General features: G+C 40.1%; 2 protein-coding genes across 4 annotated transcripts in view; one reads left to right on the top strand and one right to left on the bottom strand.

The window, feature by feature from the left end:
* The window catches only part of LOC141759643 (beta-1,4-galactosyltransferase 2-like), a 301,777-nt gene that overhangs the window by 86,008 nt on the left and 195,715 nt on the right, over positions 1-20,054 (bottom strand). The window lies entirely within an intron of this gene.
* Positions 1-20,054, top strand: part of ctnnd2a (catenin (cadherin-associated protein), delta 2a) — a 315,831-nt gene that overhangs the window by 235,127 nt on the left and 60,650 nt on the right. For all 3 annotated transcript variants that reach the window (XM_074621862.1, XM_074621863.1, XM_074621861.1), the window contains exons 15-16: positions 4,585-4,771; positions 19,107-19,224. In XM_074621862.1, coding sequence (XP_074477963.1) covers positions 4,585-4,771; positions 19,107-19,224 — 305 coding nt within the window. The remainder of the gene's footprint in view (positions 1-4,584; positions 4,772-19,106; positions 19,225-20,054) is intronic.

Raw genomic sequence — 20,054 nt, 5'->3', positions numbered from 1 at the left:
CCATCTCTGTCTGCAAAAAAAATAACATCATACTCTCACATCCTTGGCGTACTTTTAGTCTTACATGCATCATTGGCTACAGAAGCCAAAACAAAGGAAGCTATGTGCCTTTGCTTTTGGCAAGCCAGCAGACAGGTTCTTGTCATCAGAGACTGTTTTAACATGATTGCAATCACACACTGACAACACTCACCACTTGAGAAATAGGCCGACACAGGGAGAAAGACAGAAAGACATGTTTGAAAGCGCTGAGGTTCATAAGAGAAGTGTTTTGCCCAACACGTGTGCCACACCGACTGTATCTGTGGGCATGTGTGTCGGTGGATGTTTGAGCTTTTACCTTGGTTTGAAAAGAGCCCATGAGAGGAGAGAGATTGAGAGACTCGAGATGTGAAACAAGAGGCTGATTAGTGTAAGTGAAGGAAAATGTTGCCACGCTCCCACACACACACACACACACACACACACACACACACACACACACACACATACAGCCTGAGTGAGAGCACTTGATTGCTGCCAAACAGCATACAAGGTCATCGCCTTATTATCACCCTCCTCTTCTTGTCCTCTCACACTCTCTCTCTTTCTCTCTCTCACACACATTGTCGCCCTCTATCTCTTTTCAACTTTTCCCACACTCAAATGGTTCATCTCTTTATCTTGCACAGTTTTATACTTAGTTAAACTGTTATTTTCTCCTACATTTGGATCTTCTTCTCCACATCTTTGACTGCCATTCATTTTCTCTCCCTTTGGCGTCCTCTTTTACTGTTTTTCTCACAATTGTTGCACGGTTACCTAGAAAAAAAGTGAAAATATCTTGGATATTTATACATTTATTTTAGAGTAGCAACTTTCATTAGGAGCACACCTTTTGGCTATGCTGTATTTTTTCTTTACTCCGTCAACGGCTGCCATTCCCCATCTTGTTTTATAATGTTTTTTTGTTCCTTCCTCAAAAACTCTGCTATTCTTTAATATTATTCCCTCCATCTCATTGTTTTCTCCTTCCCTTCCCTGGCGTTTTCTTGGCCGGATTCTCCTCCCACCCCTTTCTCTGTCATTTGCAGATTGTCAGTATGACTGACACTTGTGCAGTATACTGTAAGGCATCAAGACTGGCGTTGCTATTGGCAACACAAAACTGGCTGCTAGACAACAACCAGTGCCTCCACAGCAGTTTGTGGACAGTGTTTCAGTGAAGTGAGGCTTAATTCATATACATTATTAGTGACAACCTGACCTGGCCCATTTCTCCATCTCCATATTTTTAGTAGAATACATTTTCCATTGGTTCTCCCATGCCTGACATAAGTTGAACATATCCTGTAGTATTATTTTCAGTGTACACCTCAGGTTTTATAGTTTTTTGTTATGTCTCTAAACCAAAAAAAAATCTTTTTATTTGCTCCTTTACACAGGCAGGTCAGAAGTCAGCCTCCCTGAAGCTTTTAGGAATTCAGGGGCAAATTGACAAAAGGATTTTATGGCTTTTGCGGCTGTTAAACCTGCACATATAAGACAAAAAGGAGCCAGGGTGAAATGCACCCCTAACTGCGCTGCAAAGCAAAAAGCGTCTCTGTGCTTCTGTGCTACCTCATTTAAATCATTTGCATGTATTTATATGGGGTAATATGCAGACATTTGGCGCAAAATTCTATGCAAATGAGCCTCATTGCAAAATCAATCCAGTTCACAAAGATCAGCACTAATAGCCACACGCAGTTACAGTGAAATTATTAGCATCTTCAGAAAGTTGGTCGTAAATGAAGCGCTATTATAGGCTATAAGGGGTGTCACGCCCAGACTCTCCAGTGATCATGGCAGCAGTGAATGTAGCCGGGCGAAGGCATCGTCATGCTCCACTCAAACTCATTTATTTTGGGATGCAGTGACAGGATGCAATGACAGTTGTCATGAAAAATGAATGAATAACGGCAGGGACACACTGCCCGCATGAGCAGTGGGTGACGGCTGCCTCGCTGAATTGCTGCGTGTCTCACACATGTGGCGTCCACACCAGCAGCGTTTCTGCTGCTGCTGGCTGCTGCTGCCAGCCCGTTCTTTCTACATAGAGTTTGCCTTTCATAATGGCTATTTCATTTCATTTAATAATTGTCATTTATGTTTATTTTAGACAGAAAAAGGTTGAGAAGTATGCAGTCATTCGTAAATAATAGTAATAATCCACAATAAAAGCCGGTACTTTATTCATTCATGGAGCTGTAACATCAGTAGCGCAATATTTTTGTGAATCGGACATTGAGACGAAGCAGAGGTGGTTTCAAGTAATGCAGAATTCATGGTGCTATAAGTGACCGAAATCCATTCTTTGTGAATTTGCCCGTCAGTGTCTTGCTCAACTGCAGTATTGCTGTCATTTCCCATGACAGACAGACTACATTCACACCTAACAAGAAATTAGATTAGTGCACTTTGTATTGTAGAATGAACAGGACATCTTTTAGCCGGCTGGCAGCCTCTGTGAACACGGTCCATTGCGTACAGAGCACTCAGTGTCGAGAGTTGTGACCATATTCTATTTGTATAGTAACTGTGCAAATGAATGACATCTGTCATCTGGGACCGGCAACATCTGGAGTCTGGCACCGAATACGTGAGAGACGGTGACCTTCAACACCGCGGCTTTTTATAGTTTGTTATATTAAAAACGTGTTGCATGTCTCCCCCGTCGCCTCAATCTGTTCCTCCTGTCTCCCCAAACCATCACTCAGCTCCTCCAGCGCTCGTCCCCTCTCATTAGTTTTCTATTTTTGTGTCTTTCATCTCTGTCACCCCTCTGTTTCACACATTCTGATCTTATTGTTCGCTGCTATTATCGTTTTTTTGTATCTCTTGCTCTCTCGTTAGGGATGACCAGTACAAGCAGCAGGGACTAATTAACATATGTAGAATGCGAGAATTCTTGTGTGTGTGTGTGTGTGTGTGTGTGTGTGTGTGTGTGTGTGTGTGTGTGTGTGTGTGTGTGTGTGTGTGTGTGTGTGTGTGTGTGTGTGTGTGTGTGTGTGGGTGTGTGTGTGGGTGCGTGCGTGCGTGCGTGCGTGCGTGCGTGTGTGTGCGCGTGTGTTTCTTGTGTATGTGTGAGTGTGAGTGTGAATCATTGTGTGGTTTGCATGTGCATGAGTGTGTCACAGCTGACCAACAAGGCTAGTGCTGTCACCCGTCTGCGAAGAGGCATCTGGTATTCCATCTGACAAGAAGAAGGAAAATGTGTGCGTGTGTGTGTGCGTGTGCCCATACTGTATGCGATTAAGTGCTACAGTAGCATGCATGTGACTCTGTGTGTGTGTGTGTGTGTGTGTACAGTACTTTTGTCCTTGCAGGTGATGGAAAGCATCCTTGTGTACATACAAACTTGCAAGTTTTTCTGCCAATGCGTGGACATGTGCATACAGTTGCGTACATCGGCTGCATATCTCTGCATATGCTTAGGGTGTGTGTCTGTGTGTGTGTGTGCGTGTGTTCTCCACCACACATTGTGTGATAAAGGATGCACTGGTTGGACAGTTGGCTTTCCGCCTGGAACGACAATCTAATTCATTTCCTCAGATATCACACGCATCAGGTAGATTGCAGAGTTGGATTACAGAATAAAAGAGTGGGTGGCATTCTCAACAGTGAAAACAATTATGAGTCTTTTTTGACTCGCATTGCCAGTATTGAAGTAGTTCATTTGAGATGTAAGTTCTGGCTGACATCTGTATCATTACGCAAAAGATTGAAAAAAAAGGTTTTGGGTTGTTTTGATTTCTTAAACCTTAAATCAGAAGGACAGACTTCACCTCGAAATACAACCCAATGTTTCCTGTCACATCGCTGAGAGGTTAATGGAGCCATTTGCTTTAAAATTTCATAAAATATGTGCTTATAAATGACATGTGGAAAGTCGACAGAGGGGATGGAGAGGTGAGAAAGCAAAGTGGAAAAGAGTGCTATCCTCTGGCACTTAGCTGTGCTCCCGGAACACAGATTTGACAGGAGCATTAATAGAAGGATTGTTAAAAAAAAAAAGGCATGAATCACACTGTGCACTGTAGGAAACCCTATAAAGAGAGACATCTATTTTTTGTAGTTTTATTCAGCTAAATGCATGATCTTAGATAAGGAACATATTTATATTGTATACATTCTTATACAGTCCTAAAAGCCGTATTTTGGTTTAACTGCATCATTAGCAACATTTACACAGGACACATTCTGAATTGGTGATCTTTAGTGGATACTTTGGGGTCTTGTTGTGAGTTTTAAATGCTTAATAGTTATGCAGCCACACCAAACAAAGATTGGTTTTATACCTCATGAGCACTATTTGAAAAAATAATGCTAAATAGTATAATAGTGTTAAATTCCCTCTGTCGGCAAATGCAAAATAAACAATCCTGATTAAATTTATGTAATTGACTATTTTCATTATTGAAACTAGCAGACGTATGCTAATCAATTTGCCAGTAATCACATAATTACTTTGTTTTCTCTATAAAACTCATGTTAATTATTATTTACAAAGTAATGCTAAAATAAACTGCTTTCTTAATGTGTGTTTTATTTCTGCTTTTCTAGGTGTGCTATGGAACCTGTCGTCATGTGATGCTCTGAAGATGCCAATCATCCAGGACGCTCTGGCCGTTCTGACCAACAGCGTCATCATACCCCACTCCAACTGGGATTCCTCCCCCAATCACCATGACGACCGCAAGCTCCATCTTCATACCTCGCAGGTGCTGCGCAACGCTACAGGGTGCCTCAGGTAAAAGCAGCACACACACACATAAACGCTCCTATAGCGGACAATCCTGTCGAGGCATATGCACTCTCTGTCTCTCTTAATTTCACTGTCTTTTATAAGAATACAACAATGTGCCGTAAACACACACTGTCTGTGTTTCCACTTTCTTCGTTTCCTTGTGTTTCTTTGTTGCTGAGACTTACAGTAATGAGACAATTTTATTGTTTGTGAGAGTGAATGTTGTCTCTTTTGATTGTTCCCTGCTGTGTGATTATAGATGCATATATTCACAAACTATAAACACAGTGCACAGTTGTTTCTCTCTCTCCCTCTCACTCATTCTCTCTTTCTCTCTCTCTCTCTCTCTCACACACACTAACTTGTGCTGGTAACCATAGCAACAACTCCTCCAATTGTATGAGTCCTTTGTGTGTCAAGACTTTCTTTTTGGTGCATTGTGCAGATGAAGTATGTTCCTTCGTTGTTAAAGCTTTGAAACAATGAAGGACAACTTACAGTTTTGTAGATCACTGTGATTATTTGACTTGTCAGAAATCGGAGAAGTGTATTCATCACTTTTGCACACTTAAAATGAATTTATCAGATGGAAAACATTTTACAGTGTACATACAACAGTGCAGTTTTACCCATTGCATTCTATTTATTTTTCCCAAAGTGCCAGTGTGTCCATCTCTTACATTAACACAACTGCTCATGTTATTCATAGCCACACCTCATGTTCTTTCAGTCATATTGCAAGTAGGGGGTGTAAGAAAATATAGAAAATATTGAGTATTGCTTATGTTTTGTGATATTGTATCAAATTCTCAAAAACACTGTATTGATTAATAGTTTACATGCAAAGATTAACTCAGTTAATACTTTATTTTATTTACAAAGAGATGCGTCCTCGCAGTGCATGTGCTCCCTCAAAGAAGTGCTATGATGTCGGATGTTACAGGGAACTTTTTTTATTCAGATTTTGTGCATATGGTGGTGTGTTTTTTATATTATGACATTTTCCTAAAATTAGGTTTAAAAATGTTCAATATATTACCTGGTTTACAGTATTGGAATATATCGCCATGTTTACAGTATCACGATATATCGCAATATATTGAATCATAACTCCTGTATCATGATACGTATCGTATTGCCAGATTATTGCCAAGACACAGCCATAATATGCAAGTGCAGTGAACCTGCTAGTTTTAATGGCGTGCATAACTCAAAAGATTGTCAAAACAGAGTTAGAAGTCGAGTGTTTTTTACTGTAAAGTCATCCTGGCGATCCTAGCAGTAGCATCTTTTAAAAGACATTTGTCTATTGGATTCACAGAAAAATTCCCATGTGTATTTAACTTTGTAAAAAAAGTCTATATCCAATGTTACATTGGTAGATTAATTTTCAAGTTCACCTTGTAGCCATAATAGCTCTTTGATAGGACAAACACTTCGGTCAATAGGGGCCTACTACACCCAATAGTAGATTTTATCATCTATTCACACGGTGGAGCATCAAAAGAACACGACAGCGACCTTTAGTGACCGTAGTAATTATGACAGTAGCAGAAGTGAGGCATGGTAGTGTAGACAGAGTGAAACACAAAACACAGTGCTTTCACCTACAGTAGGAGACAGGAGGAAACCAACAATGTGTAGTTGTCTTTGTGTTCACAAGCGGTAAGTTTTGCTTTCACTTTTGAAACATAGCTATTTTAGGCCAAAACCCGATGTCTTTCCCCTAAATTTAACTAAGTGGTTTTGTTGCCTAAACCTAAAGAAACCTTTTTTGTTCGTGTTCAGAGTGTAATGTTTCATGCAGTGTTACGTGTTAGAACGTGTTGCTTTTAAGTTTTGCTTTCACTTTTACAATGTAGTAGGTGTAGTAGGCTCCCATTGACCCACATCTATGGTGATAATAGCGACTGATAACGCACATTTAATGGCCTTATAAGACTCAAATTGGGTGCAAATCAATATAATTACATTTGACAATTTGACATCCAATCTTCAAAATGATGATGCTTAAATTCAACATTTGTCCATGACAAAATCCCACTAGTTGTGATTTTCTAGTTCTGGCTGTGTGTATTTCCCTTGGAGCTCTGGTTCTATCCCATACAACAACATTTGTTCGCCTATGTACACACACTCTCACACCAACTCCACAGAGGGCCAAAACGGTTTGGAAAAGAACCCCATGTCCACTTGGCTGTCTCTCTTTGAGCTGTGCACTCAATCAACCACCAGCAGCCTCTGGATTAAACCTCACCCCACTCGCTTTGCAGAGCTCCTCTCAAGCTGTTTGGAATGCTTATCTCCAGCTATTGAATGTCTCTCAAAAAGCATTTCAGAGCCATTCTGAAGATGTTGACAAACAGGTTTTTTCTATGTAATTCACATATTTTTTGTGCGTAAGGTGCTGCTACATTGTGTATATGCAATCAACATACCAAAGCAAAGGCTTGCAGTTGCTCCGGTAATTGTTCCATTTGTGATCACTTTAAATATGAATACCAGCTTGTGTAATTGTGGTCTTCTCAAACATCCAAAATATGCAATTATGAATATTTGCACGTGAATGCTGTTCAGTCAAACTTCTCTGACCGCTGGCTGACGAGTCAGATAAACATCTCCTGCCAGTCAGCGGGAAGACGCGATCCAACACTAGCACGTCTTTTTTTTTAAAGATGTTAATCTGTATCAATTGTTATTCATTTCAACAGTAAAAGCTAAACATAATAGCAACATAGTCCCTGCACATTTCTGCATTTGTGCTGCACTTCACCTCAGAGGACCTACGGTATTGTGAAGTACACGTCTTTTATATCTATTCTACATTTTAACCACAGCTTGCAGTGCCTGGTGTATTGCTTGGATGCAATTAAATAAGCGTTTTGAAGGTAAACTCCAGTGTAGCATTTTTGTTATAAACCTCTCTGGCTTTTGTTGTCAGTATTCTGATGGAACAGCACAGGAACTGCCATGGGGCCTGTGGTACAGGACACGATGATTATACACAATAACTCAATATCACAAACACCTGTACAAATCTCATTCAGTCCACTAATAGCTTTGCATTTGCAATAAATATCACATTGGGGAAAGTTATAATGTCTTTTTTCGCTGAGATGAGTCAGTGCTGATTTAACTCTGGTATTTTGTTGGCTGTTTTGCATTTGGGTTGTATTATATTGTTAACAAATATTTGTGTCTACCTGTGTGTGGATGGGAAACACTTGATCGGGATGGAGAGGATGGTCCAAGAGGTTATTACCACCGAAGTATCAAAAAACATGTTTGTTCAAGACAACCATTATTAAATGCATGAAAAAATTATGGATGTATATTAGGGCTGTGAACTGATTCAAATATTTAATTGCGATTAAATTAAATTAAATTGCGACTTAAAGGGAGATTTGTCGAGTATTTAATAATCTTATCAACATGGGAGTGGGTGAATATGCTTGCTTTATGCAAATGTATGTACATATTTATAATTGGAAATCAATTAACAACACAAAACAATGACAAATGTTGTCCAGAAACCCTCACAGGTACTGCATTTAGCATAAAAAATATGCTCAAATCATAACATTGTAAACTGCAGCCCAACAGGCAACAACAGCTGTCAGTGTGTCAGTGTGCTGACTTGACTATGACTTGCCCCAAACTGCATGTGATTATCATAAAGTGGGCATGTCTCTAAAGGGGAGACTCGTGGGTACCCAAAGAACCCATTTTCATTCACATATCTTGAGGTCAGAGGTCAAGGGACCCCTTTGAAAATGGCCATGACAGTTTTTCCCTGTCCAAATTTTTTCACAAATTTGGAGCGTTATTTAACCTCCTTCGTGACAAGCCTGGTACAACCTCCGGAAGATCAATTACGTTAATGAGTTAAAAAACAAACAAACAAATTTGCATTATTATCGCATTCATTTTGACAGCCCTAGTATATATAACTGGGTCCTTACAAGGGTACAGAATATAGGTGATTGTGAAGTTATTCTTCTGTATAATATCTATGAAATACATTCTCTCATTTGCAGTTGGAAGAGGTAGCAGCTTGTGCATCAGATATGAGATAATGAGTTTTGTATATTTAATCTACAATTTGTAAAAACATAAAATAAACACATTTTCTTTGAATGTGTTTGCTATTGAAGGCCAAATGCGGTGAAATGCTTCTTCATTACATATTATGCATGTCTAAGGTTTAGTAATACCTACACTGAGTATTTAGGACCTTTTGGAAATGGCTAAGTGTCATTAATGACACCGGAAAAGAGGAGATGAATCTAAAAGGCACTCTAATCACAAAAAAACACATTTCCCCATATAGGCCCTCTTGGTATCTATTGATGCAGATTGGGAAGAGGTGAGCTTTTCAAGTTTTTCAAATGTCATTTTTCAATTCTTTGCATATCACAAACTAAATTCGCAGAAGCCTCAGATATCTAAAAACTCTTGAAATAAACTCTATCTCACCATCTGCACGGCTAGATACCAGTAGGGGTATACATGGAAAATATGTTTTTGTGATTTGAGGGAACGGATTATTTAAAGGGAATGTAATGTTCATGAAACGACTGCACACTAAATGCAGCCTCAATTTCGCAAAGATTTATTTAATATGGGAATCAGTTTGTTTATCTAGTTGTGTGTTTATGCCACAGCAAGATGTACCGCCTTAAACTTTCCAAGACTAAGTTATCAGTTTTTGCCAGTGATGTCTGTAGACTTTTCTGTCAAGTTTATTATTTCCTAACTCACTAAGGTGTTTATAGGACTTCAGTGTGTGTATGTACCTCTGAAGATGCAGGGGAAAGACAAACGATGCTGTCAGTGCACCGCTCCACACTGTGAAGCTACCGATCAAATTGTAAAAAGCTGGTAAAGGAGGAAGGAGGAGGAGGACAGGAGAGTAGAGGAGAAGAAGGCCAAAAGTTGGTAAGATTAGAACGGAGAAAAAGTGGTCAACAACGCGAAGGAGAGACTAACTGGATCTGAAAGAAGGGAGCTGAGACACAGAGAGTAATGAAGGTGTTTCTGCTGCTCTCCGGGGTTGTTTTCTATCTCGCTGTCTCTTCTTGGGGGGTTAAAGTGACACAAGGCCACAATGTTCAGGTCCCAGCGTACATCAGCTCAATTTCAGACCTCTCACCTCTCTCATTATCCCTCCACTGTGTGCGTTTGTGTGTCTGTGGAATGCATGAGAGTGTGTATGCATGCCTTTGTGTACACCGGTGTCTATTTGTTTGTGTGTATGTACCTGTACTGTATGTTTAAGTGTACGTGTATGTGCACACACACACACACATGTCTGTGCCCATTGAAAAGCAAAGGCGTTAAACTGAATCAATCTCAGAAATCACAGCCGGCATGGGGGAGTTGCATATGATAATGGGAATGAACTGGTGTCAGGGCATCAGGTGTTTCCATTACGGGTGTGTGTCAGTGTGTTAGCGTGTGCCAGTGTGTGTTTTCATGTATGTTTGCGTGTTCATGTGTGCATATATTATACGTGGGCCAAGCAGCTAATGATGCTGATGGACCCATATGTTGTCTAATCGGGTGGCGGGCATTAAAGGCCCCTCCATATTCACACATATGCATACGCACACACACGTACAGTGTTATCAGGCCAGACACAAGGTCTCCTGTGATGGGGTTTCCGTATCCCCCATTCAGGGGCTGTTTACCTCCCTGCAGGTTATTGGTTTACAGCCAAGACGGAGAAAACCTGCTGCCTACACGCTCTGCACACTGTTTGTGTGGGTGTGTGTGTGTGTGTGTGTGTGTACTTGTCAGGATCACACACTCACAAACACTTTCATTTTGTTTCCTTTCAGACACCCACAGTTGTGGGAGAGCAGTAGAATGACTTATCGGATGAATCAAGACTAGGAATGAGTGCGTGGTCACGAATGACTTTGTTTCCGTATTTCATTGATATTAATTGGTTTGTATGCATGCGTGCTCCATCTGGCGATGACCCTCCGCTGCCTGTGCCCCCCTCACACACACACACACACATGATCGGATACTTGTGCAGAGCTACCACACACCAGCTGTTTGAGAGAAAGTCACTCAGTGGCCATTTGTTCCTTTAGCAGCATTAGAGAGCCATCTGTCCCGGATTCACTCATGTCCACATCTTTCCTGCACATGTTGCATGAATCCTCAAACAACTAAAACTGTCGAAAAGTGACTAACATTTGATTTGCTCAGTGCCTCTCAACTCATTTCCTGAGGTACACCGTTGCACCCCTGGAAAGGAAAATCAATGTCAAATGAAAAATGTATAACCTGTTTCTAGCGTAGGCGTAATTGGTGCAAAACAAGGTCAACTTTGGCCGTGCTTTAATGACTGCCAGCTCCTGCAGATACCAGGAAGCTTGTTAGTGAGCTTTTTCTCATTTATGTGTGAATGCTACTTTTCAGAATTTAATGCGGTGTTAACCATTCTACCCTTAAGGATGTTTTTACCGTGATTATAGAATATTATAATGTAGTGCAATAGTAGACACTTTGTGTAGACAGTTTTAAATTGGAAACGGCACAAAGTAGATGACATGTTTGCCATGATTTCTGTGAGAAGAGGAAACCAGAGTAATGCCACATTTGAATTATATTTTTGTTTTTGGTGCAATGGACTGAATCAATCGATCAAAAGAAATAGTTTGTAGCCGAAAAGTTTTGATGATTAAAAAGAAGTTTGACAGGTTGCTACACTAGATGAGGGAGGTTACATTCTATCCCTTCAGCAAGGCACATACCTTTACATAAGTTGACTTCAATAAAGCAGGGGGACAAAAGAATAAGGCTGTATTTGTTCTGGGCAGACCCCTCTTTTGAAAAAAAGAATAGTAACCTCAGTCCATTGGCTTAAAAGATACGTAACTTCAGCGCATTCTCATTCCTAGGGCGTCAAATACTCTCGTTTGTCACGGCTGTTGGCGTTCGATACCGCCACACAAGGCACACTTTAGCGGCACACTTTTTGAGGCTTTCATCCAGGAGACCGCTGTTTGCGTCCCGTGCGTTACGTTCCATTTTCACTTAATAATCAGCTGATTGTTCGTGTCCCAATGTTCACAATGTCATGCCACATTTTCAATGTACAAACGCAGTTTTTAAGCCCAACCATGTTGTTTTTCCCTAAACCTAACTAAGTGGTTTTGTTGCCTAAACCTAAGCAAGTGTTTTAGATTTAATTCACAACATTAAGCGCATGTTCACTGCTAGCAAAAAGTGACGCAGAGGGGTCTGACAAAGCGTCAGTATGTATGTGACGTGTTGGGATGAGAACGTGTTGGTAATTTCTTAAGCATTTTTTCTTTTACTGTAACAACTTAAATAGACGCTAGTTTTAAATGTTCTTAAATGTTCTTAAAAGTTCTGACGTGGCACAACTTCTATAAGTTAACCAAGGCTGTCTGGGATCTGAAAAGTGTGAATAGACAAGGTGTTTTATCTTTGTCACCAGTTTCACTTTAATTGCACTGCCCTATACATGCACTCAATTCAGTCAACTCTTTTCAGTTCCTTCATTCCCTTAGTTTTGTTGTCATTTGTTTAAAAACCTTGTGTCTCTGTGTACTTCTAATGATGGTGGCTAATTTGTTAATTTGTTTTTAACGTTTTTCACTGAAAGAGGGCTCATGCCACAACACTGCCACACTTCTCACCATGTTTCCACCCAAAAAATTCCCAAAAGACTTAGCCAAATGTTGTTTATTACACTTCAGGAAGACCAAAATTACTAAATATTACTATTTAATGCCAGAAGTTAACATTACTATGACTAGTAGTCAATGTATTTTTCAAAACATTCTGAGGTAAAGTTGGGAAACGGCTCGCTCTTTAGCACTGGCACTTTCTTGCAGCTAAAATAACAACTTTTAAATTCTGAATGGGATGCTTAATCTAGTTCTGTGTCTTTTTCCTTAGCAGGTAATTATTTAACATGGCAGGCTAATGAGTTAGACTGAATTAATGAGGAGTGACATCAGATAGGATGAAGTGTAAACCTGTAATTGACTCATTAAATCGTAGAGATTACCAGTTAAATTTAAGGACATTCACAGACACCATCATTCACACACACACACACACACACACACACACACACACACACAAGTAAAAAACAGCATGTAAGTGCACACACGCCTTCTCTTAGCAAAGTGTTTGTAGAGTTTGTGCACAGACACATTGCTTAAAATGTCACCTATACTCATCCTTCATCTTCTTATGAAATATGCCATCTGATCTGCTCTCGCTCTCTGAGCGATAACCATATGCTCAGATTATGTTACCAGCGCCCATAAATCCCTCATGTTAGAGTGAGGAAGCTGACTCAAGCAAACAAGCTAGCGTTATTTAAATATTCTGTGATGCAACACAGCAAGATGTGAAAATGCCCGAGGACAGATTACACCCAGAAAAAAAAAAAAGTTAGCAGGCCATTTTCTGCATAAGGAATCATGGCCTCACTGTGTTTGTTAGTAACTAGCACAGAAGGAAAGGCGTGTTGCAGAAAGGCACAATATTTCATGCTTCATTACAGAACCGCCAGACTAACGAGCACATGTGCACACACACACACAGGCACACTGTTTCTTACATGCACACACACACACACACGGCAATGTTCATCTCCATGGTGCAGCTGTGTACAGGCCTTTCCAGAGCAGTGTGTCCACACGGACATGACATAGTACAATAATTTTAATTTCTAGGTATTTAAAATGTTGCACAGGAATTTGCATGGAATTTGAGTAACTAACAAGCTGTAGAGACCTTGAATGTATAGACGTCTTTTTTCATTTTATTGCTATACGCTATATAATTTGTGGAGCATAAAAGCATACGGAATTGCTTTCTATTTTGCAAACATCAACGGATTTAATTTTGATCTCGCTCGTTGTTGTTTAGCAAAGCCATGGATGAAATCACTCAACAAAATTAACCTTTCATACACCTGATTGGATTAATGCACCACTCGCAGGGATGTCATTGGTCTGTGTTTGTAATTTTCAGCCTGAAAAGGCATGCGGCTGTTCTGGAAATGTCACCTAAAACTGTTTATGTCTTTTATTTTTATTGTGTGTTGAATGCAATTTGGGCAAGAAAGAGGACATTCAGGTTACAGAATCTTTTACAACAGGAAATGATTAAAACTAATTCTTCAGCAGTGTCCAGTATACAGTATAGTTGTAGTCTATAACCAGATGGCAACCTCCGGGTCTGAAAAGTGAAACCAATGCGGTAATACCTTAAAGTAAACATTGTAAACATGAGTTTATGGTCTCAGTCGCTAGTTTCAAGTCTTCTTCAATACAGCATGATGTTCATTTAGTAAATTATGGTCCCATTAAGAGTCAAATAGACCATAAAGCAGGGTATGCATTAGGATGTGTCTACATTGGGATTGACAGGTCGCTACCTCGGCGTTTTCCAGTCTTAGAACGTTAACCCTTTCACAGTGTGTTTTCAGTTCATGGAAGTTAATTGTAACATTTTGGTCACCTAAAAATGTCTATTGTCGGTTATACTTAGCTCCACCCTCTCGTGTCACTTCTGCGTGCAAATAACCAAGATGGCGATGGCCAAAATGCCGAACTCAGGGCTTCAAAACGGCAGTCCACAAACCAATGGTCTATGGTCCAATTGTATAGAAGTCTATGAGAAAATGACCCTATGTCTCACTTAATTGATTACCTCAGTAAACATTGTAAACACGAGTTTATAGTCTTAATTGCTAGTTTCAAGTCTTCTTCAATACAGCATGATGTTCATTTAGTAAATTAAGGTCCCATTTAGAGTCAAGTAGACCATAAGGCAGGGTATGCTTTAGGGTGTGGCTACATTGTGATTGACAGGTCGCTACCACAGCATTTTCCGGTCTGGGAGTTGTCCGTGTTTTCATCTTACAACTTTAACCCTTTCGTGTTTTCAGTTCATGAGTTCAAGTTAATTGTAACATTTTGGTCACCTAAAAATGTCTTATTCAGCATTCGGTTGTACTTAGCTCCACTCTCTCATGTCACTTCTGGTTGCAAATAACCGAGATGGCGACGGCCAAAAACTAAGATGACAAAAGCCAAAATGCCGAACTCTTTAAAAGGGTGGTACACAAACCATGGGTGACATCACAGTGTGTGCGTCTACTTCTTATATACAATCTATGGCTTTAACATGAACAAAAATCACATTTCGAAGGCCTCAAACTACCCCACTATGTCTATCTTTATCCACAGAAAGAGAGCGCAAAGCAGTAATGAATGCTTTAGTTAAGGATCTGTCTGTGTGATATTTGGAGAAGATTTACAATAGAGAAACAGGAGCTTGACAAATGTTGGTCCGCAGGTGAAAGCGCCTTCAAGTCAGAAATTTAAATTCTTGACCAATCCATAGTCAATGGAAGCAAGGGCTTTTTCAGGCACTCATTCTGTCTCAACAGTTTCCATCAATTATGGCAAACATCATCATTTGTGTAAGATCTCTTACTCAAACATTATGTTGGACAGCCAGGTGCCTTCACCTCCACCCGTGATAAGGCATCAGATAAAAAACTTAAGGCAAATCTCAGTAGTCAGCATATTCAAGGCTGAGCGATAAAGCAATACATAATCCGCCCCCTCTCTTTCTCACCCACCCACCTCCTGTCTTTGCTGCTTAAACATTAGTCAAGGTGAAGTGTTTTCACTGTTCTGTTGTTTTATATCGACTCAACAGAGAATTGTGTCTCCGCTAAGCGGGTTTTCCATCGTGTGCTTGTTTGCCCATTAGCATTCAAAGCGGGTGAAAACGACTTGACCTTCTCTTGAAGTTTTAATTGAGTTCCCATGTCTTCCTCCCTCTCGCTCGTTCCTCTCTTTCTCATCAGTACAATAAATGATTGACCTCATCTCATAGACTGGTGAAACAGCTGTGATCTCTTTATAATGCCAGCCTGATGGATGAACTTATTCATTCATACCATCGCGTCGCCGCCTCGCTCACGCCTCTATTGTCTGTCTCGTCTGTTTTTTTGGCATTTCACCTTTAAAGAAAGATGTTTAAACTCACGGCGCCTAACTTCAATAATTGGTTTGTTAATTCTTTTGATTCTCTGCTCTCTTCTTTGTCCGCTGTGTGCACCCATGCCCCCTTATCGGTAAGGCAGCGTGATAGAGGTCCATTGCAGCATTGTCCTCAAATAAAAGTTCAGTGTGTAACAACCAGCCAATAAATATAGAGATATAAAATACATAAAAGTCGTGGCAGTATGGTCACACAGTTGTATTGTAGCTTAAGGCCATAATGGAATGATATGATGACACTGACAGATTCGCAAACTCTGCCAAACTCCTCCAAAGTGTGTTATTGCCTTGTCTTACTCCTTGGCCTCTTTTTCAAGATTCAACTCACAAGAAACAGCTTTGTGGTTTGATGTTAAAATACAGCTACAAGATGATATTAGTAGTTAAGTTTAGTAAGCTAACAAGCAGACATCATCTAAACACAAAGTCAGACTGGGTCCCTCAGTGATACATTAATCCATTCTCAGTGAAAAGCAGCACAGAAATGAGTATTGAGACAGCCAAGTATAGAGCAATGTCTTTCCACTCTACAAAAATCACTAATAGTGACAAATTGTGTAATATAACAATTTTAGAGGACAGCACTCTCCTTCCATTGTCACTGTGAACAGAATTTACAAGAATTGATTTTACATGTTATGACTACGCTGAGGAAATATATTGAGTGGTTGTGACTGAGAATGAGATTTTTAAGTCTGTGTGTATGCATTTGTCACTTACATGAAGACAGACACACACATACTACACTATGCTTGCTATGGCTCTAATATTGATTTCCCTAAAGGCTGTCCACAGCATGATACTTAGAAACATTTCTTTCTTTTATATTTCAGTGAATCATTTTTTTTTTTTTTTTTGCAGGAGATAGACTGAGGGATTTTATTAAGCTGTCTTAGGAAAATGAACTTCAGGACCTTTTAAAAAAAAAACAGCTGTGTGTGAAGTTGCCTGTGTTTTGTGTTTACAAACCTGCCTGTTATTTTGTCTTTATAAACCAATAATTATACTGTACGTCAAAATGATATCTCCTATTTCTGGCATGGCTCCCTTCCAAGTTGTTATTCAATTTGAAATATATTTACTTCTTTCTCAAGTGTTCCCTATTGAATTTACTGAAATCATACAGCATCATAATTAGAGGCAGTCACTGCTACGTAAGCATTGCTATGCTCTGGTCAATGGATAATGTTATGTGACCTTATATCATGTCATTTTTCAACGTATTCTCATATAACGGTTTGTATAATGTCTTACGAAAAAGTTATTCTTCCTTTTTTGTTTCTTTTTCCTGAGAATGTCAAGCAACATATATCAATGTAGGCTTGTTTCATGCATGCAGTCTTTTCAAAATAAACTTCCATCTTCACAGGAAACAACTTCCTTAGTTTTAGGCAAGAAAACTGTTTAGTTAAGCTTAGGAAAAGAGAGACTTGGTTAGGCTTAGACAACAAAATTAGTTAGCTTTAGGAATATATTGACATGGTTAGGTTTAGGTAATTAAACTACTTATTTAGGTTTAGGAAAATGTCAACTTGGTTAGATTTTGAAACAAAACTACTTAGTTAGGTTTAGGAAAAGAAAGACTTGGTTAGGCTTAGGCAACAAAATTAGTTAGCTTTAGGAATATATAGACTTGGTTAGGATTAGGCAATAAAACTACTTGGTTAGGTTTAGGAAAAGATCGTGGTTTGGCTTAAAGTAACTCTGGAAGTGGTGTAACTTAAGTACGGAAGTTACATGACAAACTAGAATGGCACTCAGAGAGCGCAGACCTCCGCCCCCCTCTCCGTTCAGCTTGCGCCATCATCCAAGTGTATTTTTGTTTATGTTGAGATCAGATGCACGTAGCGGAGCATCGTAAAACACTTCATTCAAACTGGACAGAAACAAAATAAAACTCAACTAAACCGTCGTCGTTACTCTTTCCAACAATCACCAAGTGTGCTTTGGTTGAAGTCAACTCTAATTTCACTGAGTTCAATGTGAAAAAACGCAGATTCTACAGTTGTTCCCCCCACCCCCCGCTCTCTCTCTGTCTCTCTCTCTGAGGGAAGAAGGCGGGGTCATGCGTCATCAATGCGTCATCAGTTACACTGCGCATGTGTTATACCCAGAGGTTTTAATGTTCTGGCTGATCGTAATGCTTTAACAAATTCCTGAATTCTAACCATGATCCAGATCGCCACCAAAATCGAATGGATTGTTCATTGTGCTACACTCCATCCCTCCAAAAAAATTCATTCAAATCCATCGCAGACTTTTGGAGTAATCCTCCAAACGGACAAACCAACGCCGGTAAATCAACATTGACTTCTGGTTTCACAAGGAACACGAAGACCGGCATCCTGGGTGAAAGTCTGGTGTTTTTTGACCCACCCATCCACCCCGACCTCCTCCCTAAGTGATGCTCGCCGTTCTTTATATTTCCTGGTTCACAATTACACGAATTACACAAAAATTTACTTTGTGGGATATACACAAATTGCAGTTACTTTTCATAGGTATAGCTACAAACGCTGTGTGAGAACAGCCTGCATTTTTTAAGTTACATTAACATTCAGCTTTGTCTATTCATTCTTGTGTTTAGGAAGGGAAATACAATATTCAGTCTATCTCATGCCACACACATCAGTTTCATATCTATTCTATTTGACAGGCAAATGACTCAATGCCTTGGACTGAGTGTGTCTGTAGCACAGACAGCTCCGTGTTGAAACCCAAACAAATCCAACCCAACACCACCCACCTGTACCTCCAGTTCAATTACAATTCTATTCATTATATTTTTGTGCATCCTATTGGCAAAGCTGCTAATAATAAATGGTACAATATTGTCAAATTATCAAAGCAGCGTTGGTGTGAGTGTTGGCAGTGAAGTTCAGGAACCGACTGTCTGACTAAAAAGCAGCTTTTTTTTCTCTCCCTCTCCTTTTTTTTTTGGACTCTAGTCAAGTGCTTTAAATTGAAGCGAGCCTTCGGGGCATAGATTGAGATGTATCCAGAATTTTAATGTTCCATTTTCAATTGTTTAGTTTCGGGAGAGCTGCCCGGTTCTCCTCACTCACTCTCTCTTTCTCTTTCTCTGCCTCTGTCTGTCCACACCCCTCGTTACCAGCTTTCTTTTTTCTTTCATCTGTCTTCTTGTCTTATCTTCCCTCCTCACCAACTCTCTTTCTTTGCCCATTTGTTTTTTTCTCTTTCTATTTGGCAAACACACAGACACACACACGCATACTCTGACCACTCTTGTGTGTGTGTTGCAGGAATGTAAGCTCTGCAGGTGAGGAGGCGAGACGAAGGATGAGGGAGTGTGACGGCCTGACAGATGCTCTGCTCTACGTCATCCAGACCTCTCTGGGCAGCAGCGAGATCGACAGCAAGGTGAGTGTGTGTTTCTGTGTGTTTGTGTGACTCTGGACGTCTTGGCTTTTGTTTATGTAATTTGCATGCTCTTATTTGTCTTTCCATCTCTACCCATTGTGCTTTGTATTAAAAGATTATGCAGCAAATGTGTATTTTTAAACTAAATCATGAAGTTTGGAGGTGAGAAATTAAAACAAATTAACAATGGCTGCACCTCCTTTCACTGCCAACTGCCACAAGGAAGACAAATGTTTCGTTTTCAAGGAGCGTGCAGTGCAGTTCATCAACATGTAAATTAAAGCTCTCAAATTTAAAGTGTTGCAGCAGTTCTTGCTGCCAATTCAGCTCTACCAGTAGTCAAAGTTGAGCGGGTTTATGTTCACTTTTCTGTGTGAGGATGCGTTTCTGTCGGCGTGGAGTGTATGTGTGTTGACGACACAGTATGCGGGGGCCAGTCAATACTACATAAACAGCGTTGTGGATGGCTGACTTCTCAAGGTCTCCCCGTCTCCCAGCCTCTCTAAATGGCCATCCTTAATCACTGCTTAACCGCCCGCCCTTCTTCACCATCTGACTGCAGTCACCAGAGGAGTACTGCTGTCGCCGCGGTAACAAAGACTGATCGGCAGGTGGACACAGCGCGTGGTCACTGTTGAAATAGCGATGCACATTAGCCATGTGCTCATTTTGTACTGGCTTTTTTCTGCTTCATTTTTTCCACACCTGCTTTGCCCAGACGACATCCTCACACTCTCTACTCATCTGCCTGTTTAGGTGACAGATGAATCTGGTGTATCATATAAAATAGATCTCAAAGAGTCAACATCATGTAATTGATATCTAGTTAA

This window comes from Sebastes fasciatus, chromosome 21 (genome assembly GCF_043250625.1).
Source record: "Sebastes fasciatus isolate fSebFas1 chromosome 21, fSebFas1.pri, whole genome shotgun sequence".
Lineage (NCBI taxonomy): Eukaryota > Metazoa > Chordata > Actinopteri > Perciformes > Sebastidae > Sebastes > Sebastes fasciatus.
The sequence above is the reverse complement of the archived record's forward strand: the minus strand, read 5'-3'. Positions and strand labels throughout refer to the sequence as shown.